Source organism: Portunus trituberculatus, chromosome 16 (genome assembly GCF_017591435.1).
Source record: "Portunus trituberculatus isolate SZX2019 chromosome 16, ASM1759143v1, whole genome shotgun sequence".
Classification (NCBI taxonomy): domain Eukaryota; kingdom Metazoa; phylum Arthropoda; class Malacostraca; order Decapoda; family Portunidae; genus Portunus; species Portunus trituberculatus.
In genome coordinates, this window is record NC_059270.1 from 3,572,890 (window position 1) to 3,597,859 (window position 24,970).

General features: G+C 39.3%; 1 protein-coding gene across 13 annotated transcripts in view; it reads left to right on the forward strand.

The window, feature by feature from the left end:
* The first annotated feature begins 4,589 nt into the window (after nt 1-4,589).
* The window catches only part of LOC123504386 (inositol 1,4,5-trisphosphate receptor type 1-like), a 113,865-nt gene continuing 93,484 nt past the window's right edge, over nt 4,590-24,970 (forward strand). For 6 of the 13 annotated variants that reach the window (XM_045254829.1, XM_045254830.1, XM_045254832.1 and 3 more), the window contains exons 1-3: nt 8,136-8,423; nt 16,970-17,040; nt 17,355-17,470. In XM_045254829.1, the coding sequence (XP_045110764.1) occupies nt 8,329-8,423; nt 16,970-17,040; nt 17,355-17,470 (282 nt within the window). In that variant the 5' untranslated portion in view covers nt 8,136-8,328. Of the gene's footprint in view, nt 4,699-8,135; nt 8,424-16,969; nt 17,041-17,354; nt 17,471-24,970 lie in introns of those variants that run through there. The other 7 variants (XM_045254826.1, XM_045254835.1, XM_045254836.1 and 4 more) reach the window with 4 other exon arrangements.

The window sequence follows — 24,970 nt, forward strand, 5'->3', positions numbered from 1 at the left end:
GCACGCGCGATTCGATCACTTCGTTGTTCCTCAAGAAAAATCACATAACTAGTGTTTGGGTCCATGATGTACCATTTATGGAAGGAAGTGTACCAAGCGGTGACACCTCCCCCTCCTCTGTTCTCTTTCAATACCACCGCCAACACAATAACATCACTTTTCTCCTATTTGGGACTCCAGGTTTCCTGGCCCAAGACCAAGGCTCAGGTTTTTGGAGGCTTACTGGATGAAACAGTACAGTCCATCCATGCGTGTGGTGAGGACATTGAGATCTCGGAAAACTTCACATACCTTGTTAGTGTAGTGCGTAACAACGGTGGGTCGAGAAAGGAATTTGTATGGCGGATTGGCCTGACCCACGGCGTTATGAACTCGATCAACACAAGTATTTGGCGTTGTCGACACCACATGATTGATCATTGATTGAGTTCCTATACCAAACAATATTAACCCAGGCTCTTTCGACACGCTGCTGGGGAGCCGGGGTAAGCCTCACACCCCATGAGGGGGTGGCACAATGTCTGCCCTGATAGTTATTCCGAGAAATTTCCAAGCCATTTCCGTCACACATACTTAACTATACAAGCATAAAATTGATGAAAAACATAATATTCTTTGAACTTCCTTGGCTGTTTGTATCTCCTCTGTCCTCTGGAATACTGCAAGATTTCTGGGTCCTCTAACCATGCTGCATCTGCTCCTTGTTACCTCTGGTCATCGTCTGCCTCCAGTTGTGGTCCCACATCATATGCCAATACTGGAAGGTATCATCCTTGATAGAGATGTCCTGGTCACCATCATCACTGTCAACTTCATCGGTTGTGGAGCCAGCTCCTGAGCATCTTTCTCAGCTTCCTGTCTGACATGGTTATCCTAGGTGAAGTTTCCCAGACAATAATATTTCCATGGTCAGTTAACATAGATAACCTTAGGCTTGGGCCTCTCACCTCTCTTAATTCTGTAGGTCATGTCTGAGAGGCCAGAGTATACTATTACAATAAGATCCTTCCTGTGAGCTCTGCAATTTTGGTGACTGTCCCCTCTTTTTCCAAGGATTGTAGAACCACACCTGAGCTCCTTCATCGAAATTCACGTGATTTGCCTTAACATCGTAGCCATGCTTCATGGCCTCCCCAAAAATTTTAAAGCACCACAAACTTGATGCATGGTGTACTTCCTCCAGGTGTTTCTCTAGACATTTGAACAAAGCTAGAGGCATATCCTTTAGGAGGCCCTTCCCAGGAGACCTTCTGTCAGCAGGTCCATTGGCAGCAACAGCTCACACCCAAACATCAACTTTCCTGATGAATAACTCATCGTCTCATGGGTAGCAGACCCATAGGTCATCAGCAACACAAGCAGTTTCCTACCCCATGCAGAATGTCCATTGGTGCAGAGCTTGGCCAGCTCCTGACCCAGCATACTATCAAACCTCTCCACCATTCATTCCATTTGATTGTGGGTACAGAGGGTTTTTTTTTTTATGCCCAGAAGTTTGCAACACTCACCAAGAATTGCTAATTCAAAGTTCCTCCCATAGTCAGAGTAGAGTTTGTTAGGTGCACCGAAGCAACAGAAGAACTCTTCTGCCAACACCTTGGCAATGTTATAGCTTCCTGGTCATGAATGGCATTAAGCTTCTGGCCACTTAGTGAAGTAGTCCATCGCTACGCAGATGTATAGGGTCCTGCAATGTCTATGGCCACCCTTTCTGGACTGGTACAGCTGCAATGGGATGCAGTGACTTTTAATGGCGGACACTTACCATTAGGCAACACTAAGCAGTTGCCTAGGGCCCCGAGTTTCTGGAGGCCCCAGGAAATTCCTCATACACTTATGGTTAATAGAGATTTTATTATTTGCACACATTATTTATGCTTTTAATTAAAATCCATTTGATAAAATATCAACAGAATGATTATCCTATTAAGTGTGTCTCGGGATCCCCTATGGATGTACAAAAAAAAAAAAAAAAAAAAACGGGATGGCCCCCCTTCAGTCCCCACTATTTTGGATTAGATGCAGGAGGCCCCCAGACCTACCTTTGCCTAGGGCCCCCAAATTCCTAAATCCACCCCTGGTGACTTTACTGGGAACCCTTCTTCGCACAGCACACTTCACAGTTCATACGGCCATCATCCCTCGTCCATATCCTTCCTCATACCCATCCAGCAGAATCTCTGGCAGAGGTGGTTCAGAGTCTTCTTCAATCCAAAGTGTTTGCATTTCCCTCAAGATGTACTCCTGAAGCCTCATGGGGAGCACTGTTATCCAGTACTGGTGAAGGCCATCATCAGAGGTCCAACATCATTAAGCAGCACTCCGTCGTCAAGTTGCAGAGTGTCCCACTTAGTCCAGTAATTCTTGGTGGTGGGACTCTCTCCCGAGGTTTCCTCCCAAACAGGTCATGCTATCGTCTGACTTAGGTCATTTCGCACCGGAGGCAAGAAACTCCATGCAAGCGGTGCGAAGCTACGTGGCTTAAAATCGCCTCAATGTATTTCCAGTGGGTGTGTTCACACCGGATGCGAAACTTTGTGACAGTCATATCCGCCACACCGCTCGCACTCTAAGATCGCCAGGCAGGCGATTTTCCTGGCCATAGTGTCAATGATTCATGCCCCCTTGGGACTCCCAATTTTGTGGTCTCGTCTCCAGAGACCTACACCTTTTTCTGACCGCAGTGACCTGACTCAACTTTCCCTCACTCACTCAGTCCTTCACCATGAACTAATTAATAGGTTTCCTGAAGTTGGTACCTTGCTTCTTGATTATCGATCTTGTTCAATGAATGATAGAATTTCAGAGAACTGAGTTGGATTCAGTCTAAAATACTGTCGAAATTAACCTCATCCATTTCTAGCTCTTGCGCCAGAGCCCTCCACTAGTGGGCTTACAGGAATCATACTGAATTATCAGATCCATTTTATATGGATGGTGATTCGTCCTCTGACGAATAACCTCCCTCATCCTCCCCACTCTTCTCCCCTCCTCTTTTACGTTATCCATGACCAGCCTTCACTTTCAGTATATACAAATAAGAATTATAGAAAAAAAAATACATTGAATATTTTGTAAATTAAAAGTTTTGCTAAAGTTAAAACGAATTACCTGATTTATAGGTATCGGTAGTCAAACTTTTTGGTGCTCGAACAGCCATATGGAACAAATTAAGTTCAACTATTAAGTCTCCATGCACTGTATCTTTAGGTAGTTGGGGCCTGTCCAGTACATAGGAGGATAATAGTTTGGTGTCATTAATTACTATATATAGAATGGTTGTCTCAAAGATGATTTTAATCAAAGTAGATATTCTGTCTCTTCTCAGCAGCAGCTAGATCATTTCATTCTCCTGGAGTTAACTGAATATCTTGTGAATGAAGTTGAAAAGTACCTATACAGAGATGTTATTATGGCCCCATTTAGAAAATGGAAAATAACGGTTTTCTTAAGAGTGTGAAGATGAAAAGAGCTGAAGGTGTTATATAATAGTAGCTGGATAGAGAAAGTTGGAGGGAACAGAGAAGGGGTTACTATCAGTTGATTCAGGTGTTTCAGTGTCGAAAAGGTAAGCTTTTATAGAGGATAGATATTTTTCTATTTTTACAAATTGAAAATTAGATATAATAAGGCCGCTAAAATTCTTAAGTTATTGAAGAGAAAGTTGAGGGGGTTTCAAGAAAGGTTCAATACTAGAACAGTCCGATATATTGAGACAGTTGTTCTATGCAACTTATCGTACATGTTTCTCTTTGATAATAATTACTTTATTTATCTATTTTTTTAGAGAGAGAGGCGGATATACATTTTTAGTGAAAAAAATAATGGAATAATGATAATGAAAATACAAATGAATAAAAGTTTTTTTTTTTTTAAATATCTTTGTTATCAAAATTTAATTTGATCTATGTTAATCAACAGGGTTACTGAGTAGGTGCTCCCATATTTGACAGAAGCTACCTAATTATGTGTTTTTTTGCTATTTGTTAGTAACATAACATACTGTTTCGTACAGTATATGATGTGCATGGTGTTTCGTTTTCTTCTAAGTAGGTAGATTACGGTCAATGTTGTGGACATCGTCATCACAATGGTATACATTTAAACCAGACTGTAGGATGTTTGGGTAATAAGGTGTGTAATATCTGTATTTATTTATTCAACTACTTGTATTCTTGTTACGTATACTGTATATATTTTTGATAATTTAACCTTAAGTCTTTGACCAGGGGGTGGGTGACAAGACCCATCCTCCTCCTTTGTTGTATTTCTTTATCAATTTAACAATAAATGTATCAATCAATCAATCAACCCTTTTGACAATAGATAGAATTTATTCATCTTAAATGTATTACCAAAATTGATAATCTGGCAGCTCTCCAACCACCTGTAGTACTTCTACCGTAGCAATGTTAAAAGTGAGTCTCCGTTGTGCTGTAACAGAATGCAGTGTTTTGTTTTTTCCTATCTTAGGATAGGACTTCAATGTCATTTACAGTTTCGAAGATTTTGGACAGATGGATAAGAATAGAAGAGAAAGAATGCCATAGGTGATAGTTGTTGGTCTGGTAGCGGTGCTGAGGGAGAGGGGGAGACAGGAGGGAGGGGCAGACAGGCGCCAGGCGGCAGGCGGTGCAGTGTGTATTTGTCGCTGGCGGTGAGGAGGAAACGCTCGTTCTCCTAGGAGTATTCTTGCTCGTGTGTATCATTTTTGTGACCTTCCTTTTGGGTGTGTGACATACCACAGTGCCTAGAGATCAAAGTGTTTCTAATCCAGAGAACTAGAGGGAAAATCTTTGACGCAAAAAGTGGGAGTAGTGCCAAACATATGTGGGTTTGAGGGGAATGAGCCAGTACTTGCTGTCATCGCTACCCTTTACGACGCTGCTACCTGTGTTCGTTGAAGAGGCACAGGTGTCATTGTGTTATCTGTGTGCACAGTGTGGAGGATAGTGAGGGGAGAGGAGGGGACGAGGCAGGTGGAGCACCACTTAAACTTGATAGTGTAAGAGCTTGCTGACCCTCACCTCGTCCCGCCCCTCCCCACCCCGCCCCCAACCCTTCCTCCCTCCGCACCCCAACCTGCTCTCCCGGTGATAAATTGCACGATCTTGACCGTGATTTTTCTTCTTCTAGCTGCATCGTCGTTTCTTTAAGAGTAGAAGAGGTAATAGTAAATAGGATGGAGTGAGGGATAGTTAGATAATAAGTGGTTCGCGATTCAAAACAGATTTTTGGTATCGACATCCCGTCAATTTTAGGACAAGACTCGTAGTCTCTCGTGTCTTCATTCTTGTGTCAGGATAAAATTTGAGTGTACAGATTTATATTAAAGCCACTTTTTGCTGGAAGCTTAGTAGTAGATCCCAAAGTACATTCACTGTTTATATATATATATATATATATATATATATATATATATATATATATATATATATATATATATATATATACACACACACACACACACACACACATACATTCCATTGTGAAAGGCAATAAAGTAATTTATCTCGTCTTTTTTAAATTAATGATTTATGTAAGTGTTTTAACATTTAGGTTTTCCTCCTCCATCCTGAAAAATTTTTCATGTCTACAATTTTTTGGACATAGAAGTTCCATATCAGTAAAATATTTTTCATATGTTACTTGTACCTCAGGATTCTGTTATGATTCTCTTGTTGAGGTTTAAACAGATTCCAGGAACTTTTATGTGTAATTTTGCCAGATTTCTCTTGAATAGTCTGTAAAGTTATTAGTTACTTACCTATATATTCATCTGTAATCACTGGGGAACAGGGAACATAGGAAAACTTTGAAGCTCTGATTTTCCCAGCCTTGTATTGTAGTGGTGGTTTAGATTGCTGACAGTCATTTCCCATCTCTGACTGGATCTCATTAAGAGTGGGTCTTATCTTACTTGACTCTGTCCTCAGTCATATGCAGTGTTCTGCAACTTTGCTCTTTTTGTTCTGAAGGGAATCACTGGCTGGGTATTACATAGGCGGAGACTTCACCTAAGAACTGACCTCTTAATCCTTAATAGGGAATAATTATTCTTGTTTTATTGAATGATTTATTGTTTTCTTGTATTGAAATTTAGACATGCTTAAGTATAAGCTACAGTATCTCAAGCACAGCTATTAATTTTAATTTCTTTTCTATGACGTCTAACCCTTCCGAATATAAACAACTTGCAAAACGCCTGACTTCTAATCTTTCTAAAATTTCAGATTGGGCAGAGCAAATGTAGTACTATTGATCAATGCTAGAAAAACTCAATAAACTCAATTCCTCCATCTATCAACTTGATACAACCTTCCAGACAGCTATCTCTCTTCATTGACACTCAACTGTTCCTCTCTTCTACGCTGAATATTCTCGCTCTGTCCTTTACTTATAACCTAAACTGGAAACTTTATATCTCATGTGTAGGTAAAACATTTTCTATGAGGTCAGGCATTCTTAGTCGTCTCTGCCAGTTTATCTTACCCCCTGCAACTGCTAACTCTGTACAGGAGCCTTATCTGCTCATGTATGGAGTATACTTCACATATATTAGGGTAGGGGATCTGCTTATACTGCTCGTTTAGACAGGGTGGAATCAAAAGCATTTAGTCTTATCAACTCTTCTCCTCTAACTGACTGTCTTCATTCAGTCTCTTTCATCAACACAATGTTGCATCTCTTGCTATCTTCTGCTATTTTCATGCCAATTACTCCTCTAATCTTGTCAACTGCATGTCTCCCTTCCTCTTCCAGCTTAACTCTATAAGATATTCTTCATTCTTGCATCCATATTATGTCCACCTCTCTAATGCAAGAGTTAACTAGTACTCCTAATGAATCATTCATCCCTATTTCTGGTAAACCCTGGAACTCTCTGCATACTTCTGAAGTTCCTTCTTCCTATAACTTGCACTCTTTCAAGAAGGAGGTACCAAAACACCTATCTTCTGTTATTTGATCATTCTATATGGCATTTCTTTCGTAATTGGCATTTAAATGGGTCTTTTTCTTCATAATTTTTGTTGCATTTGATGTGGCCTTCTACCATGAAGAAAAAGTAGATATGAAGAGAATGGTATACAGTGGTACTGTACATAGCTCTTCGAAAGGGTATAGAAAATGCAATAGATGTGAAGAAAGTGGTTTACAGTAGTAACTTTGTAACTTTATGATTAATACTCTAAGAGGCAGGTTTATTCAAGTTAGTCTGTCATTTCCATTTTTCAAATTGGATTAGTCGATTTAAATTTTACAAGTTAAGAAGATTGATCAAAAGCAATATAGCTATTAGATAATCCTACATAATTACTATTCCATGAAAGATAGTAGTACTAGAGTCCAAGATAGGTAATGTCAATTTAGTTGTAGAGGAACTGCCTAGAAGTGAAAAAATATTGGAGTACGAAATTAATTTGTGATTTAGTTTGTTAGTGGAAGGAAGGAAAGATGGAAGGTAGTAATATTCAGTTCTTACATTTGCAAGGTGGATAGAATAGGGGGTGAGAGGAAGTTAAAAGTCTTTATAGGCAGGATATCAGAATACCGGTCTGTTTAGTGCAGCCTCTTCTTTGTGCATGATTGAGGTAGCTAAGTGATAGTGGGATGCCTGCTGATGTCACTGAAGGGGCAGGTCTATTGATATTTTTAAGCATGCCTTCATTTGAAGATGTTTTCCTACTTTGGGATATATACTTTTTTTTTTTTTTTTTTTCAAGCCAGTATTGTGGAATGTGTTGGGATTTTGCTAGATCATATTAATAGGAAGATTCAGCCTTCCATTGGATGCAGAGTAATGAACAAACTAAAATGGCTTGTATTTTTTTATTTTATTTTTTATTTATTTAATTATTTTTTTTAATGTTAAGTCCTAGCTATAGTGCTTGTAGGAATACTTTGAATAGTATATGTGGGAAGCACTGTTAAGCTTGTGCCCATCAGTGGTGCAGGCAATTTTATTTATAGTGTTACCCATATTAGGGCCCATATCACCACCCAAGCACATCTTTGGTGTAACCACCTAGAACCTGGGTATCATGGTGACAATGTAGGTAACTTTTAACTACTTGACAAATGGCATATAGTAGAAAGTTACTTGTCAGTCATGATACAGCTTGATGATAGGTAACTGGTGTCTTGCTTCAGAACCAAAGCTTCTGGTAGTATTGACAGAGTGGCACTGGCACTGTGACAACAATGTAGTAGTGGTGAACAAGATACTGCCTGGCGTACTACCAGGCCACCACTGTCAAGTCATGCCTACTGCATGACCCAGAGTATCACAGAGACTATAGAAACTGAAGAAGTGATCAACATAGCAGGATGGGACCTGAAGGTTCGGCTTCCTTCCTGCACATGGGGGACCATGTCTCCCTGTATGCTGAGGGCAGCGTATCTGGATTCATCAGTACCCTGGGGTAAGTCTTTGTAAAGTGTACATGACTTCATGCTGATTTAAGAGAACTGAATGAATGAATGATGTGGAACAATTTTTATTGAGATGTAAAATGTGGGACAGTAAATAAGTGTTTATGATGGTTATGGCTTTGTTTCTAGAAGTGCCAGTCTTCCTCACAGTAACTTTTCCCTTATCCTGATCATGTATCACCTCTGTACACAATTCATCTATTGTACTTACAGAGGTGATACTCATTTGATTGTCTCTGCCAGTAGGACAAGACAAAATGAACACTATTTGTAACATTTCATGGTGTGGTTGCTCCAAAACCCATCTTGCAGCTGCCATGATAGCAGGGCAGCTAAGAGAAGGACTGATGGTGAGAGGAGCATTGTTTGATGGAGACATGCCAGCAACAAAACTTATCACTAACCAGATACTATTACATACTCTGGCCATGAAACTTCTGCAACACCATTTTGCAACCACTCCTGTCATAGGTGGAGGAAGCAGTAGTTACAAGAGGAAGGTAAATGGGGGATTTACCTACCTATAAGCACTGATGTACCACTGATAACACCATTGTACAAGAGGACGGTAAACAGCGGCATTAGCTACTCAGTTATGAGCACAGTGTAGCGCTGATCACACCATTCCATTCTGGGCCCTGACATGTGGCAGAGTGACCTTCCTCTGCCACCTTTATAGTCCCAGTCATAGCTTACTGTTGTGTTCATAGGTGTTCCCGTGTAAGCTGTCTGGTCTGTGTTTACAAGCAAAAGGACAAGTTGTGAACATTTTTACTGGAGTTGTTTCATTGGTACATTTGGCTAGTCTTCAAAGTCTTCAGTCATATTGTGGACAGCAATGGAGAGTTATGGTCATCAACACAGTTTGTTTGTAAACATTGTGGTGTGAGCATTTGTAGTTTGCAGGCAGACCACTGCATGCAGGTGGACTGTAGGGAACAACATTCTGCTCACAGCAACATGGTTCAAGACTTGGTTGAAAGATTAATGATGAAATAATACTGTAATGTGTTCATAGCAGTCAGAATTTATAAAGAAAGAATACTGATAAGCAAATGGACACCTACCTACGTACAAGGGGACAACTAGGTACACAGCACCGGTGCACATTTTAAAACTTTGGCGATCCCAGCAATGGGCAGTCATCCTGGAAAAAATTTCAGCCATGACCTGGACCTAAATCCAGGATTTCTAGCATTGTAGTCAGGCACTAGTATCTGAGCCACCATTCTTTAATACAAGGGAAGTACTGAGGGAAAAATGAGGATTTCTGTTTCATAGCAGTGGATAAAAGAGCATAAGAAAATGAGATTGCAAATTGCTAGTTGGCTAACACAAGATAGCTCCTGAACTCTTTGAAACTTACAATCTGCCATTGTTTTCCATAGATTGATTCATCCTTCTCTTGGAACTATCTAGGTAATATCTGTGCACTCACCAGTCTTGCTAAGTTTGTTGCATTCACCCATGATGTTATTTGTGAACTCATTTTTGTTTGTCTCCATTTTAGAATCAGATTTTGTTCACTCACAACTATTTTGTATGAATCCTTAGAGTGCATTTACACCAAGCAAATTGAATAATTTCAATTCATGAAGAATCAACATGGTTCATGAATCATGTTGATTTGCCACATTAGTTTCAATGTAACCGTTTACACCATGCGAATCGAGTCAATTCAGATCATGCAATTCATGGTGATTCAGAATCAAGGATTGGTTTGGACCCATTTTTTTATCACTCAAGGCGATTCAGCTGAGAGTAAGCACCATGCTAGTGGACATTTAATCAATTTAGTAAGAGAATAACGTGCTATATATGATCCCAGTGATCCTGTGCGCTGAAATCATGTACATGTATTGTACTAAACCATAGCTAGAAGGAACTGCTGTAGTCTACAAATTACTAGATAATATTATTCTGCATATTTTAAGAACAAATGACAACAGAAAGCGTTATGGACATGGTTTTACATTTTCATTTGGCAACTTTAGGGTGTATTGTATAGCTACCTTTGAAATGCGTGGTAGCTATGTACAACATAATCGCCAGTCAGCCAGCTACCAGCCAGAGTGGGGGAGGGTGTAGACTTCCTGAGATTACCCCCTGTGCCTTTGATTTTGTTCACTAAATACTACGGTATTTAGTGAAAGTACTACTTAACCTAACCAACGTCTTAAGTTATTCTGTGGTTATCCTAAAGAAATCCTAAAACCTCTCTGGATTATTGACCAAATCTGGGAACAAATGTCCAAAGCTCCAAAATTCAGGTCTAGAATTAATTGCTTGCACTCATATTCTTTGCCTACGCCTACGCTTCCTCAGCCACCGTAACACTGCTATTTCTGCAAAAGCTAATACGTCCATACTTCCCGAAGGCTGCCTTGGTGCTGAATCATCTGAATGGTGTGAATCAGTCGCTTAGAACTATGCAGATTCAAAATGATTCGTTTCAAATGATTCTTCATGAATTTAATCAAATTGATTCGCTTGGTGTAAACACAGCTTTACTGTCCCCTGACTACATACAAGAGCCTTATTCATAGATTCTTTTTGTACCTTTCATCACATTTTATTTTACCACATCACTATGCATCCACATCCAATGTCTCTCCAATGAATGTAGCTTTAGTTTACTCAGATAAGGCCTTCAGATAACCAAGGGCATATATTTTTTTTTGCATAGACTCAAAGATATGTCCATCTTTTCTTTAATTAAGAGATAAAAACTGTGCCGCACAGTCTGAATGTAGCTTCATGTGGCCAAAATACGTTTCGGTAATTTTAAAATCACATATGCTTCTTCCAGTAAAACCAAATAGCACTCTACTTTGTTGTTAACATTATATACTTGTGATGCCTGAGACTGTGTTCTTTATACTGTGACAATTAAATCTCTATCTGAAGTTTATCTACATCTATCTACATGGAAAGTATTGTACCTACTGATGTTAAATTTCATTCCCCTTTTTTCTGATTATTCACATATTCACTATAAATCCTATGCTACATATGTGTCTTACTCATGAGTTAATCATTCTTCCTAAAATGCTTTACTTTCCCTGTCATGTCCTGAAGGCTGCTGTAGCACATCCATTTGATATTACAGGATGTAATAATTAAAGCATAGATTAGCCCAGGTCATAGAAGGTGTAGGTCAACAACATACAAGGTGTGTTAAAAAATATCCAACCTCTGGACATCAAAGAAAAGACACTTGCATTTCACAAATTTTACTTTTAATCGCTAGCACTTCTTAGGACCAGTGTTTTCTGCTATTGCTGATAACACCTCTGGAATCAATTTTCCTGGAATGCTGTGAAGCTGCATCATCACTTTCATTGTGATTTTCAGTTTAGGAAAGAGATGAATAATCACATGGTACTCAGTCTAATGATGAGCAAAACTGGCTAAGATGACTTACAATGCCTAACTTCGCAGGAGCCTTTTTAGCTTGAGATTTGAAGTTTGCAGCTCAGATTACATATAAGGAAAGAACAGACCAAGGATGCTCAGTGTAGAAGAGGTGGTACTGTTGAGTGTCATTGAACAAAAGGGGATAGTTATCTGGAAAGTGACAAGTTGTGAGTTAATATATGGAAGAAATAGAGTTTTTGAGGCACTGAACATTGCTAAGTATTGCTGTAATATTGGTGTGGAGTAAAAGGTCAGCAAGCTTACTCTCATATATTTGTGTGCATGTTTGAGTCTCCCATTCAGTTCATGACAAAATAACTTGAGCACAATGTAACAGTTTCTGTACATCTGTAGTGTTTCTACTAAGTGGAATGATATCTCTCAAATGCTAGTTATACATATATTCACACGGGCTTAATTTCAACCTTATTTGTCTTCTTTCTTGATTTTGCATTTAGATCCTGTGACTTGCAGTATCATTATCACAGTCCTGCCTAGTGAAGTTTGAAAAGAGGATCTGGCACTGGATAGTGTGCAATGCCAGTGTATGTAGAAGCAATACATGCACCACCGACCACCTGACACTTGTACCAGATGATTGATGCATCTTTGTCATTCATGTCTGTTAGTTAGTTGTTTGTGAGGCACAAGTCTAAACTTGTAATACTGTATATACTAATAGTATATTAATGACAGTGCAAAAAGATCTTACTGGTTAAATGGTATGATATATATATATATATATATATATATATATATATATATATATATATATATATATATATATATATATATATACATTATGTAGCTGTATATGAATAAAAAGAACTTTCAGATTTCTACCATTTTTTTTCTTTTGCTTTGAATTTGCACACAATGAAGATAATATAATGACAAAGCCTTGCAACCCATTGTTCGCTGTCATAATAAACTGATCGCTATTCAGCACATTGCTATCATTATGCTGACTGAGCCAGCATCACCACTCGGAAATGTGCACTATGATGGAAGGAAGGACATTAGACATTATATATAGCTATACACATTATTTTCCCAACTTACTGTGTCTGTAGCCTGAAGGGAAAAATTTAGTCCTTATTTTTCCTACTTCTCTTGTTACCTTACAAGTTCCAACCTTTCTATTCATATCTGCAACTAACACTACTTTTCTCCCTCTCTCAGTCTTTATATAACTCCAAAATTTCCTTATCTTTTCCCTTGTATTTTTTTTTTTTCTTTTTTAGTTTCTGCACAAATCCATACCTGCTTGTCTTTCTTTTCCCACTATACTCACCATCCTAGATCCGTGCCATCCCTGTGTCTTTTATTTCCTTGTATACTGCTGTGAACATAATGATTGCACATCCTTCTTTCCCTCGGCCTCTGCCATGCTCACCCAACCAGACCACATACCCCTCTCTGCCACCTCTCTAAATCCACTTCAACCTCACCTACAACTTCTTGGAGTTTTAAAGTTGGGAGTTAAGTGAGTAAGGAGTAAAATCCCAACTCAACATTTCCCACAAAAGGACAAAACTGGCTCCTGCAGTCGCCCTAAGTAATTTACATGAGAATTTATCCTATATAGATATTGTCGTTAGAGATATTTTTATTAACTCTGATTTTGATGGTGGTGGTGGGAAGTGTCTAATTCCTCAACTCCTTGACTCTGACTGACTCCACACCCCAGCTTTGCCACTTCTCTCATTTCTATTTATTCAGTCTATCATTCCTGAATTTGTATCTCTTGCATCCCAGCTATATCAGTCCTGGCCTTCCCAATACAGTGGAACCTTGGCTCTTCAACTTAACCTCTTCAATACTGAGCTACATTTTTACCTTGAGATTTGTGTACGATTAGACCATTTTATTGACATTAGGAAGGATTTGTGGAAGTCAGAAGGTTAATGGCCACAGTCTTCACAATTTTAATCCCCCACATGAGTTTCTGAAGCTGCATAAAATCACCAAACAGTAAGCAAAGTGAATATGGAAATGCATCATGGTACTGAAGGGGTTAATTCTTTCTTGAATGTTCAAAATCTGAAATGTTTGAAAAGCAAATATATTTTCCTCATAGTAACAAGTTTAAAATGGATTAATCTTGATTCGTATTGAATGGCATTATACGCTAAAATAAAGATACATACTTTAATTGTATTGAGGGAGATTACTGTTTGAACTTATTATGTATGATCTTCCATCAACAAGACTTAACCCTCTCAATACTGAGACGCATTTTGACATTGATTTTTAAGTGTGATTAGACGACTTTACATGCATTAAGAGGGATCTACGGAGGTCAGAAGATTAATGGCCAGAGTCTTCACTATTTTAATCCCACCATATGTTTCTGAAGCTTTTTAAAATTGCCAAATAGTAAGCAAAATGAATATGGAAAAGTGGCATGGTACTGAATGGGTTAAAAGTTATGTTGACTAATTTTGTATCACTAAGTAAGATGAAAGACCACACTACCTCTTCTTATCTGTCAGCTACATGTCTTGCCAGGAACAAGTGGGTAATTATCAGAGGCAAGAGGTGATTCAAGCTCTGCTATTCCTGTTGCCTCTTTCCTTTAGATCTCAATGGTCTCTCCCTAAGTTTACATTTTTGCTTCATATAAGGCCATCCATCACTAAACCTCTATAGTCATTCTCTCTCTCTCTCTCTCTCTCTCTCTCTCTCTCTCTCTCTCTCTCTCTCTCTCTCTCTCTCTCTCTCTCTCTCTCTCTCTCTCTCTCTCTCTCTGATTATGCTGTCCTTTCATGAGATTTCCCTGCTAATTTGTGTTCTTCTCTTACTTGCTTTTTCAACCACATCAGTCTTTATTTTTTGTCCTTTTCACCACTCTTGTATTTCATTACAGTAAAGACTTTTCTGCATCTTTCATTTCATCTATTTTTGATTTTATTCTACTAAATCTACCAAGTGATGTTAAGTCTAATAAATGATTATATGTTCTGCAGTTTGGCATTTTATTTACAAACTCACCACTCCATCAATGATTTTATTTATTTTATTCATTATCTTAAAGGATGAAGTAGTATTTAACTTTAATTTAGAATGGCTTTATTTACACAAATAAAGAACCAAGAGACTGACACATTGAAGCTATTCAATTTGCATAGGGAAAAGACTGTTGCGTGACCTGTAGTGTGACTTGCAGGACCAAGAGATTGACACATGACTGTTACTCTGACCTGCAGAGCCAAGGGGCTGATGCATGGCAGTTTGTCTTGCACTCCCCAAAGAGCAAGTGTAATTTGTAAGATCAAGAGACTAACATATGGTAGTAGTGTGGCATGGCCAAGAGACTAATCCATGATAGGCCAATTCCATAGCCTTTTTTTTGTAAATTTGCAAACAAAAATGCAAGCACTGAAACAAATAGGTAATGCTGGTTCCATAGTCAGTTATATTTTTTGTTTAGGCATTCACCAACCTTGCTGAATCATTTACTAGTTACAGCATTTGAAATAATAGAGTGGCTATTTGGAGTGTTCCAACTATGTTGAATATTGCATAAAACTGCAGTCATCCCACAGTGTTATATAGCAGCAATAACCTGGTATTGGCCCTGAGCCCCCTGTCATTTGAAGAACATATGTTGAGAAATGTTGCACCCTCAAGATATTGAAACAAAATGAGAGCAATTACAAACCTGTTGAAAATATCCAGAAAAGCAAAAAAACTTGCAAGAGATAGATGAAGCCATGATGTTTGTTGTCAGGGTGCATTTATTTTTTTTAATCTTAATGCAACATGGGAAAGGAAAGCCATCTCTCTCAAAACAAACAAACCAAGCAAAAATTATATATGCTTTTTCAGATTATAGTACAGGAAATAACATTCATCTGTTATAGTAATTTGAAAATTTATGATGTATTGGACAGCCCAACCACCTCCCCAAAAACTCACCAAGTTCCAATGTTTGGTACTCCCCCAAGCAAAAAGCAGCAGCCAAAGGTGACTGTGGAACCAGATTACAGCTCCAGTGGATGTGTTGGGTAGCTAGCAAACCAAATAATAGTTGACTGTGGAACTGGCTCTTAGTTTGACTTGCAGTTGGTCCCCTCAGTAATGAGATGTGTTTGGGTTCGAGCGGGACTTGTAGTGACCTGTCTCCATATCGACATTTGTCCAACTTTTTCTTAAATTTGTGTGCACTTTCTGCTGCTACAATCTCTTCGCTCAATCCATTCCAGATGTGTGTGTGTGTGTGTGTGTGCATGAGAGAGAGAGAGAGAGAGAGAGAGAGAGAGAGAGAGAGAGAGATTGTGGAGGTTGGTAGGATGGCTGCAAGGTTGAGGCTCAGCCTCAGGTGTCACATTACACTTGTGTCCTCTAAAAGTTGTCCTGTAACTAGCCTGTACACAAATGTTACTCAAATTTTGTTATCTGCTTAACTATTCCATTCAGCTGATTGCTTTCTGAATCACCTTTAGCTCTCCACACCTGCCCTTCCACTCCATAGCTGACCTCTTTCACTCCTGTCTAGCTGTACTGTAAACTTGCCCTGCACTAACTTCCTCCCATGATGATTTATTGTCTCCCACTCAACTAGTGTCATCCTGGTTATCCTCCTCACAAGTATATCAAGATTCCTTATATTGGGCAGCAGCCTGCCCTTCTCATTAAGGTAGCATCACTGTTGGTGGCAGGGCTGGCAGCAGCAATGGCCTCACTGACTATACTCTTTGTTATGGACATTTATAAGGCTTGTTACTGTCTAGCCCTGTGTTAGAGTTTAAGTTTCCTGCTCTACAGAATGTTTTAAGAGTGAACCAATCATTCCCTCAGATGTGATTGACATTAGAGTATTGTGCAATAGTGACAACTTAAAACTATATACATACCTATGTACTAATAATTTCAAGTGGGATACTACTGTGTTCCAAGAAGTCACTACTCCCAGTGCTTATGCCACAATTTAGCATCTGGTGACCCAGTGTGTAAAGCACTGTCTGCCATTTGCACTGAATTTCCCTTGTTGTGTGAAGCTTTAAATTTTCATTAGTGGATGACGAGATATGCAGTAATAGAGCAGTATGTAGAAGGTTGATAGTGATTAGCTGATGCTTCTTTCTCACTGACCCTGGTGTCTTACTTTTTACAGGCTGGTAGATGATCGCTGTGTGGTGAACCCTGAGGCAGGAGACCTGACTAATCCTCCCAAGAAGTTCAGAGGTGAGTGTTTGTTGTTGTTGTTCTGTTGTCTGTCTCCTGATTTTCTGCTACGTCTCCTTCATCTTCTGTTGTGTAGTGGTGCATATGTACAGTATGTTGTCATGGAGGGAGTAAATACATCATAGGTAGTTAGCTTGATGTTAACCCACTTTTCAATACCGAAGTTAGAGTACATTTTAAAAGTTTTGTATCAGTTTTCATTTTGATAAGAAGTTCTCATGATTTAGTAAATGCTAAAAATAAGTTTGAACTGAAATAATAATTTGTGAATTTATCTCATTTTGATTTTCCTCTTGTTATTTTTGCTGTTTCAGATTGTCTGTTTTGCATCTGTCCCAGTAATCGGTACTCAGCCCAAAAGCAGTTCTGGAATGCAGCAAAGCAGAGTGGAAACTCATCCACTGACTCAAGCCTCCTGGAGCGCCTCCATGTGAGTACCACCACCACCACCACCACCACCATAGGCCCTGTCACAAACACTTACTTTTTCTGTGTGGGAGTTGTCCAGAGATATAGAGAATGTATTGTGTTTGCCAGAAGGATGGACTTGTAGCATAGTATGTCTGTTCAGTGTTAGTGCACCAGCTGCCATTCACTGGTGTGACTGAGTTTGGGCAGTCTTTGCTTACCACAACTAGTTATTGGTATTGATTCTTTCTGTAGGACTGGTAAATTCCATGTGTAAGTATGCCAGACATGTATTGGATAGCTGCATCTTTTATTTGCCTCTGGATCTGAGGTGTAATGTTAAGTATCAAATGCATCTATAGATCAGCAGCTTTAGTGAAAATAACATCGACATCATCAGTTTCCTGCACCTTTTGAGTGGAGGTGCAAGGATTTTGATATGTAATTTTTGAGAGAGGTTGAAGGATAATGCAGAACACATCAGTACATATACATGCAAAGGTAAGCTACTATGGGCTGCACGTGGTTTTACCCCTATTTTGCTTTGTTAATTAAAGTATCCCTGTGATGTTCACTTGGTAATTGCTACACGTGTGGGTCCACATCCTGCGGCCCGGCAACTCACAACTTTGACTCTTGCAACAAATAAAAAAAATGCATGACTTGTAAGACTCAAGAAAATAATATCCAGCTATAAGTAATTATGTTTATACTCATTAAGTACCCACAAACAGATAACTCAGATACCAAGTAACTTGATAAGTTTCGCCTAGTCACTGTTTTATGCATTATCCCCAGCTACACCCATTTGTGTGTGTGTGACCTCAGGAAGAAGGGAGGCATGCATTTAAATACATATTTTTTCTTTCTTATACAAAACCGGTACCATGAAAAACATCGTTGCACAAAAATAATACTCTCATTACCAAGAGTTCATGTAATATCCAACTCCATCTCATCCTTCCTCCATGTCAATTCTTTTCCCATAACGTCATCATCTCCGCGCCACTTCGCCTTGCCTTCACCGGCTCCATTGTCGCCACCTTCCCATTCCTGTTAACTAGCCAACTTAAGTTTTTGTTTACCTTTCTGGAGCTTCTTTCCAACCCGACTCACTCCCAATATAGCTGCCACCGCGAGCAAGTATGTTTACACTCCTCCCTCGCGCTGTTTACCGGTCCCTCAGTCCGGCGCCCCGCTGTTTACCTCCACTCACCGCTGACTGCTGCAGGCTTCTCGGGGAGTGAGGCAGAGCGGCAAAGTAAAGAGGGGAAAAGGAAAAGTCGTCACCCTGTTGGATATGCATTAATGTGATTTGGGATGTATTGCGTTGCTGCGTCCATCGCCTTTAATGCTGTCCGCGTAGGAGTTATACGTGTGTGTGTGTGTAAATGGCATAGTTATCGCTGTGTTTCTGCATCCAGCGTTGTTACAGTCATTTCTACTGTATCCAATTAACTTTGAGGGTGTTTATTCACGTTAATCACATACATAATGGTAGACAAGAAGAATTTAATACGTGGAGTGAATGCATTATTAGAATTGGAGGCGAAATATCCCATTGAATTTTTTTCCTTCTTCTTTTAGACGTTTAATAGTGTGTGTCGTTTTTGTATTCTATTGAAGGTGTGTGTGTGTGTGTGTGTGCTAAGAATTTCAGAACGTGTATGTTGAAACTAAGATTCGAGTCTTTTCCAGAACGATTTCCAAAGATTATATTGATGATTTATAGTCTCTCTCTCTCTCTCTCTCTCTCTCTCTCTCTCTCTCTCTCTCTCTCTCTGAAAATTATTGCCGAGGCTCCGAAACTTGCGAATGAAGCTTCAGGGTCCATATTGATGGATTAGCTGTCCTTTCTTTATGTATGTATGTATATTAATCTGTTTACATGTTTGTCTATCTATCGACAGGATCTATCTATGCTTGTTTACATTTTTTGCCTCTCTCTCTCTCTCTCTCTCTCTCTCTCTCTCTCTCTCTCTCTCTCTCTCTCTCTGCAGTCGTTCAAGTCAGGTAAACATCTTGGAATTAAATGTGGTGTGTACTTTTAATGAGGCATCTGTGCACTGAGTGAGCCAGGTGTATGTGCGTTAGTGGCTAGAATTTCGGCACTGAATGCTCGCCGATTCTTCTCTTTAACCTCTTTATGTTCCATGGCGCGTTTCCATATTCATTCCGCTTACTATTTGGTGATTTTATACAGCTTTAGAAACATATGTGGGTGATTGAAATAGTGAAGACTGTGACCATTAATCTTTTGACCTCCATAGACCCTTCCTAATGTCAAAAAATGGTATAATCGTACACAAATCTCAGGGTGAAAAATGTATCGCAGTATTGAAAGGGTTAACGCCACCAAAGGCCAGGCGATACTTTCAAAACAAAGGCAACGTGGTATTATGATTACTTCGCTAATGCATTTTAATTACCACCATGTGTTCATATATGCTGTTACTTTTTTTGTTTCATAGTAGAATGTAATGTGTTGGTACTTCACGTTTCGTTGTGGTTCGGAAAGAAATGTGTGAACGCTCCTGCTTTGGGAAGGTGAAAATAACAGTCGCTGGTGGAAATAACGGCCTCAGTCACTCACCTGCACGTGTTCTAGTCATCTGAGGTTTGGTTTCAAGAAGGGTGCTGTAAAGGCCATGCTAAGTCAAGCCTATTGCGTTGTTTAGGTTGTATGTAGAGTGTTTTTTTAATGGAATAGGGGAAGGTGGCCAAGGGCAACTAAAGATAAAAAGAAAAAGGCTCACATGATTGCCAGTTCCCTAAAAGATTAAGTGGAACCATGCGTGCTTTGGGGTCCGAGGGGTCTCCAAGCGCACGGGTTCGAATCCTGTCCACGGCTTCCTCACTCGGGGCAACGGTTTCGTAGCGGGTGGGCTTTGAGATAGAAGGTACCCCAAAAAGCATCCCCTTTAGCCCAGAAATTCCCGTGAAAAGCCCACATGGTATAAATAATAAAAAGAATAGAATAATAATAATAATAATAATAATAATAATAAAAGCCAAAAATCAGGACAAATGTCTAGTCAGACTACCTTGTTTTTAACCTTTTAACTGACACTTGACACACCTTTCCTAATTCTTCATAACTCTGAGACATCTTGACTCGTTCTGCAGCGACATCCAATCTTTCAACTGGAGGGAAATTGCAATATGTATCCTCTTTTACTGCCAACTTTCCTGTAAATGCTTGTAAAGACTCCACACATTGCTTCTGGTGCTGCTGATTGTTGCTTCGTGTCGCTGTGTGTGTGTGTGTGTGTGTGTGTGTGTGTGTGTGTGTGTGTGTGTGTGTGTGTGTGTCTCTATGTCTGTCTGTCTATCTATCTATTTATCTATCTATGTATCTATCTGTCTATCTATCTATATATCTATTTATTTATCTAGTTTCAACATTACAATATATTTTTCAGTATTCATTGTACAAACCACTCATTATGTAAATCATTCCAGATATTTGAGGTTCTTAACAGACAACTTTTTTTTTCCTATCTTTTTGACAAGTGAATCTTCTTTCCATGACCTTTTTTTTCTTTATTTATTTTTCTTTATTTTTTTTCTCGATGCACTAAATGGTTTTTCTCTTTACCTTATTCCTTCTATGTTAGTTAGCCTTGACTGTCATCCATCTGTCATATAATAAGTCTTTAGTTGATCATTCTTTGTATATTCCCTTCAATAGTGGGGCACATTTTTACCCTGAGATTTATGCATGATTAGACCATTTTTATTGACATTAGGAAGAGTCTATAGAAGTCAGAAGATTAATGGCTAGAGTCTTCACTATTTTAATCCCCACATGAGTTTCTGAAGCTGTATAAAAAAAATCAAGTAGTAAGCAGAATGAATATGGAAACGCGTCACGGTACTGAAGAGGTTAATTAATTAATACCTGTGGAGCACATTGTAACCTTTGTGAAGCATTGATATAGCGCACTCCGTTATCTCCTCGTACATATTGGTGAGCAGTGTCTTTAGTGTGACATACTTCTCTAGTGTTGCTGTTTGTGTCTGCTTGATGATAAGTTATCCATAAAAGCCTGAAGTGTATCTCTCTCTCTCTCTCTCTCTCTCTCTCTCTCGGCATAATAAATTTTTTTTACTGTTTTCAGGTCTATATAAGAGATTCAGCTCATAAAACTAAGCCTGTGTTATGTATCAAAAGTTATACGTAATATTACTATGTATAAATCTCTCTCTCTCTCTCTCTCTCTCTCTCTCTCTCTCTCTCTCTCTCTCCTCCACTCATTTCCTGCGCCACGATCGTTTCTGCCACAAATTCCTCACATTCCCTGCTTGCTTGCCTCCCTGCCATCTGGTAAAGGCCTGAGTGAAGCCTTATGCTGCCTTCGATTTCTTTCCCTCCTTCTCCTCCTTCTCTTCCTCTTCTTCCAAGCATTCCTTTCTCCTTATCTCTCTTCCCCTCTTTCGTTCGTCCCATGTTCTCTCACCTTCTCAGTCATATAACTCTGCATGGCTGGCTTTTATCTTTTTTTTTCTTGTTTTACTCGTATACTTTATGGTATGTGCGTGTATGTGTGTGTACAGTGATATATGGTAGCTCTAGGTAGGGTAATTTTAACACCCTTGCTCGAAATCTAAAAAGAACCACAAAACTCTAGCGCATGGGTGTCCTGAAGGTGAAATGCCACACGTGGTGCATGGATGGCGTGCGGTTACCAAGATGCATATTAGTATTCTAAGGGGCGTGGCTTGGACGTAGATGTGCCGCCCCTGCTGAGGAGACAACACTTTGCTTAATTTCCCCACACCGGTCAGTGATAGAAGCAGAGTGATGTGACCTTTTCAATATGGTGTAGAGAGGGAGTAAGGCCCGTATTTTAAAACGCTTTGCTCTCTCACTATCACCATTATCGCTATTTTTCAAAGGTTCTAGTTGGATACTCGTGCTTTCAGGGGTATTTTTATGGTACTGGTGATAGATTGGCAAGATTTCTTTTATATTGTAAAGAGGAACTGTCTTGAAAGCCTGACTAGTCGTCTCTGTGGCCTTGGAGAATTGTTGTGGTGAGAGCAAGGCATTTCTGAATACGGGCGGTATGAACTGTGCTTGCCAAGACGGTGACAGAATCAATGACTTCATGAATAAACTGTGAGGTGAAATGTGAACCTGGTATCTGTCTTTCCTGGGTTTTGCTGCTAATGAATGGCAGACGTGAGCTCCACACCTAGAAGCTTCATTTCCTCCCCTGACCCCTTTTTTTTTTTTTCCGTGGTCATAGCGGTTGTTTATAACAGAGCAATTACTGAGACACGCCAGACTTGCTGTGGGGTGAGGATGGAATAAGATGGAGGGAGATGGAGCTAAGAATAGATGCACAGATTCCCGCCAAAAAGGTAGAAAACTAGCTTAGCATCCCTTGTACATGTAGATTGTCTTTCAGCTGTCTTTGCATCCGCTAATCAGTGTATGGGTGAAGTGGATGACATTAGGGCGTGCACACTTTGGCGGGACTTGTTGATATGGAAGAGAACATTGAAAGAAAAGGAAAGCTAACGTAAAAAGTCAAGATTGAATGGTTATTTATGAAGAGATAGGATGAAAAGGATGATGGTTTTGTAAATTAGCACTGGGACGCATTTTTACCATGAGTTTTGTTATGATTAGACGATTTTATTTACATTAGGAAGGGTTTATGGAGCTTAGAAAGTTAATAGCCAGGGTCTTAACTATTTTAATCTCCCACATAAGTATCTGAAACTGTATAAAATCACCAAATAGTAAGCGGAATGAATATCAAAACGTGTTCTGAAAGGAATTAGTGAACTATCGGTGTGTAGCCTAGAGAGAGAGAGAGAGAGAGAGAGAGAGAGAGAGAGAGTATTGTTATTCATGTTGACACTGGTGAGTCTGGCGCCTTTTTTGAGGGTGCGTGCTTCATAGGAGATGCAGAGTACGTTGGACCAGGACAGGTGATCTTTAGTCTGCTGTGGGACTTTTTGAGATCTCACCTTTACGAGTACCTTCATTGAGTTTCGAGGACGTCTTTAAGTTATACCATGATTGGAGGGAATTTAAGTAAGTGTGTGACGGGGTGAAGTGATTTTTTTTCTCTTTGTTCAGGTTCAGGTGAAATTTCTTTTTAGTATTGGGTGATTTTGTTTCTATTCAGGTACCGCATCATCCCGTTTATTTCCCCTCTTCCTTTCCTCCACTGTCTTTCCATCACATCACTTCTTTTTCTCTCTACTTCCTGCAATCAACTCTCATCTTATTTCTACTTTTCCCCTTGAAAGTTTTTAGTAGAGGGAGATTTTGTTGATTATTCAGCTTTGTATTATTATCATCATTTACTAGAGTGTCTTTAAGTCATACTATAGTTGGAGGAAGGCTAACTAAGTGTGTGACTGTGTGAAGTCTTTATTCTCTCAGTTCTGGTTGGAAATGAAGGTGAAAGTCATTTGTAGAGGGAGATTTTGTTGGTTATTCAGGTATGTAATTATTATTATCCTTTACGAGGGCGTCTTTAAGTTATACCGTGATTGGAGGAAAGCTTAGTAAATGTGTAACTGGTTGGAGTCTTTATTCTTTCCGTTCAGGTTGGAGATAGAGGTGAAAGTCTGTATTGGGAGATTTTGTGTTATTATTATCCTTTACGAGGGCGTCTTTAAGTTGTACCATGATTGCAGGAAGCTAAGTAAAGGTGTGACGGGATGGGGTCTTTATTCTTTCCGGTTAGGTGGATTCCTTTCTTATGACTATTTCAAGAGCCAGAATAGTTTTCGATACTTTTACACGACTTAAATCAATCATAATCCTTCGTAGTGTTTGTATTTATCGTGCATATCTTAGGAAAACATTATAACTTCCAGTAATTTTTTTTCAAGTGATAGATATATATTGGTGCTTCCAGAACACACTGCAAACCTTTTCGTTCTCTTTATTTATTTATTTATTTATTTTTTTTACCATGTGGGAAAATTATGGGCTGAAGGGGGTACTTTTTGGGGTACCTCCTATCTCAAAGCCCACCCGCTAGGAAACCGTTGCTCTTAGTGAGGAAGCCCAACCTGCACTCAGACCGTGGACAGGATTCGAACCCGTGCGCTTGGAGACTCCTCGAACCCCGAAGCATGGTTCCACTGTACCACGGCGGCCCCTTTAACCATCCTAAGTTAATTTAATTTACAGTAACTACCATCAAGCTTCCATATAACCCCTTTAGTGCTATGACGCGTTTTGCTATTCAATTCTGCTTACTATTTTGGTGTTTTTATACAGCTTCAGAAACATATGTGGGGATTCAAATAGTGAAGATTCTGGCCATTAATCTTGTGATCTCCATAAACCCTTCCTAATGTAAATGAAATCGTCTAATCATATCCAAACTCACGGTCAAAAAATGCGTCCTAGTACTGAAGAGGTTGAATTATAAATCACCGTTAACCCCTTCAGTACTGGGACGCATTTCTACCTTGAGTTTTGGATGTGATTAGACGAATTTATTCACATTAGAAAGAGTCTATGGAGGTCAGAAGATAAATGATCACA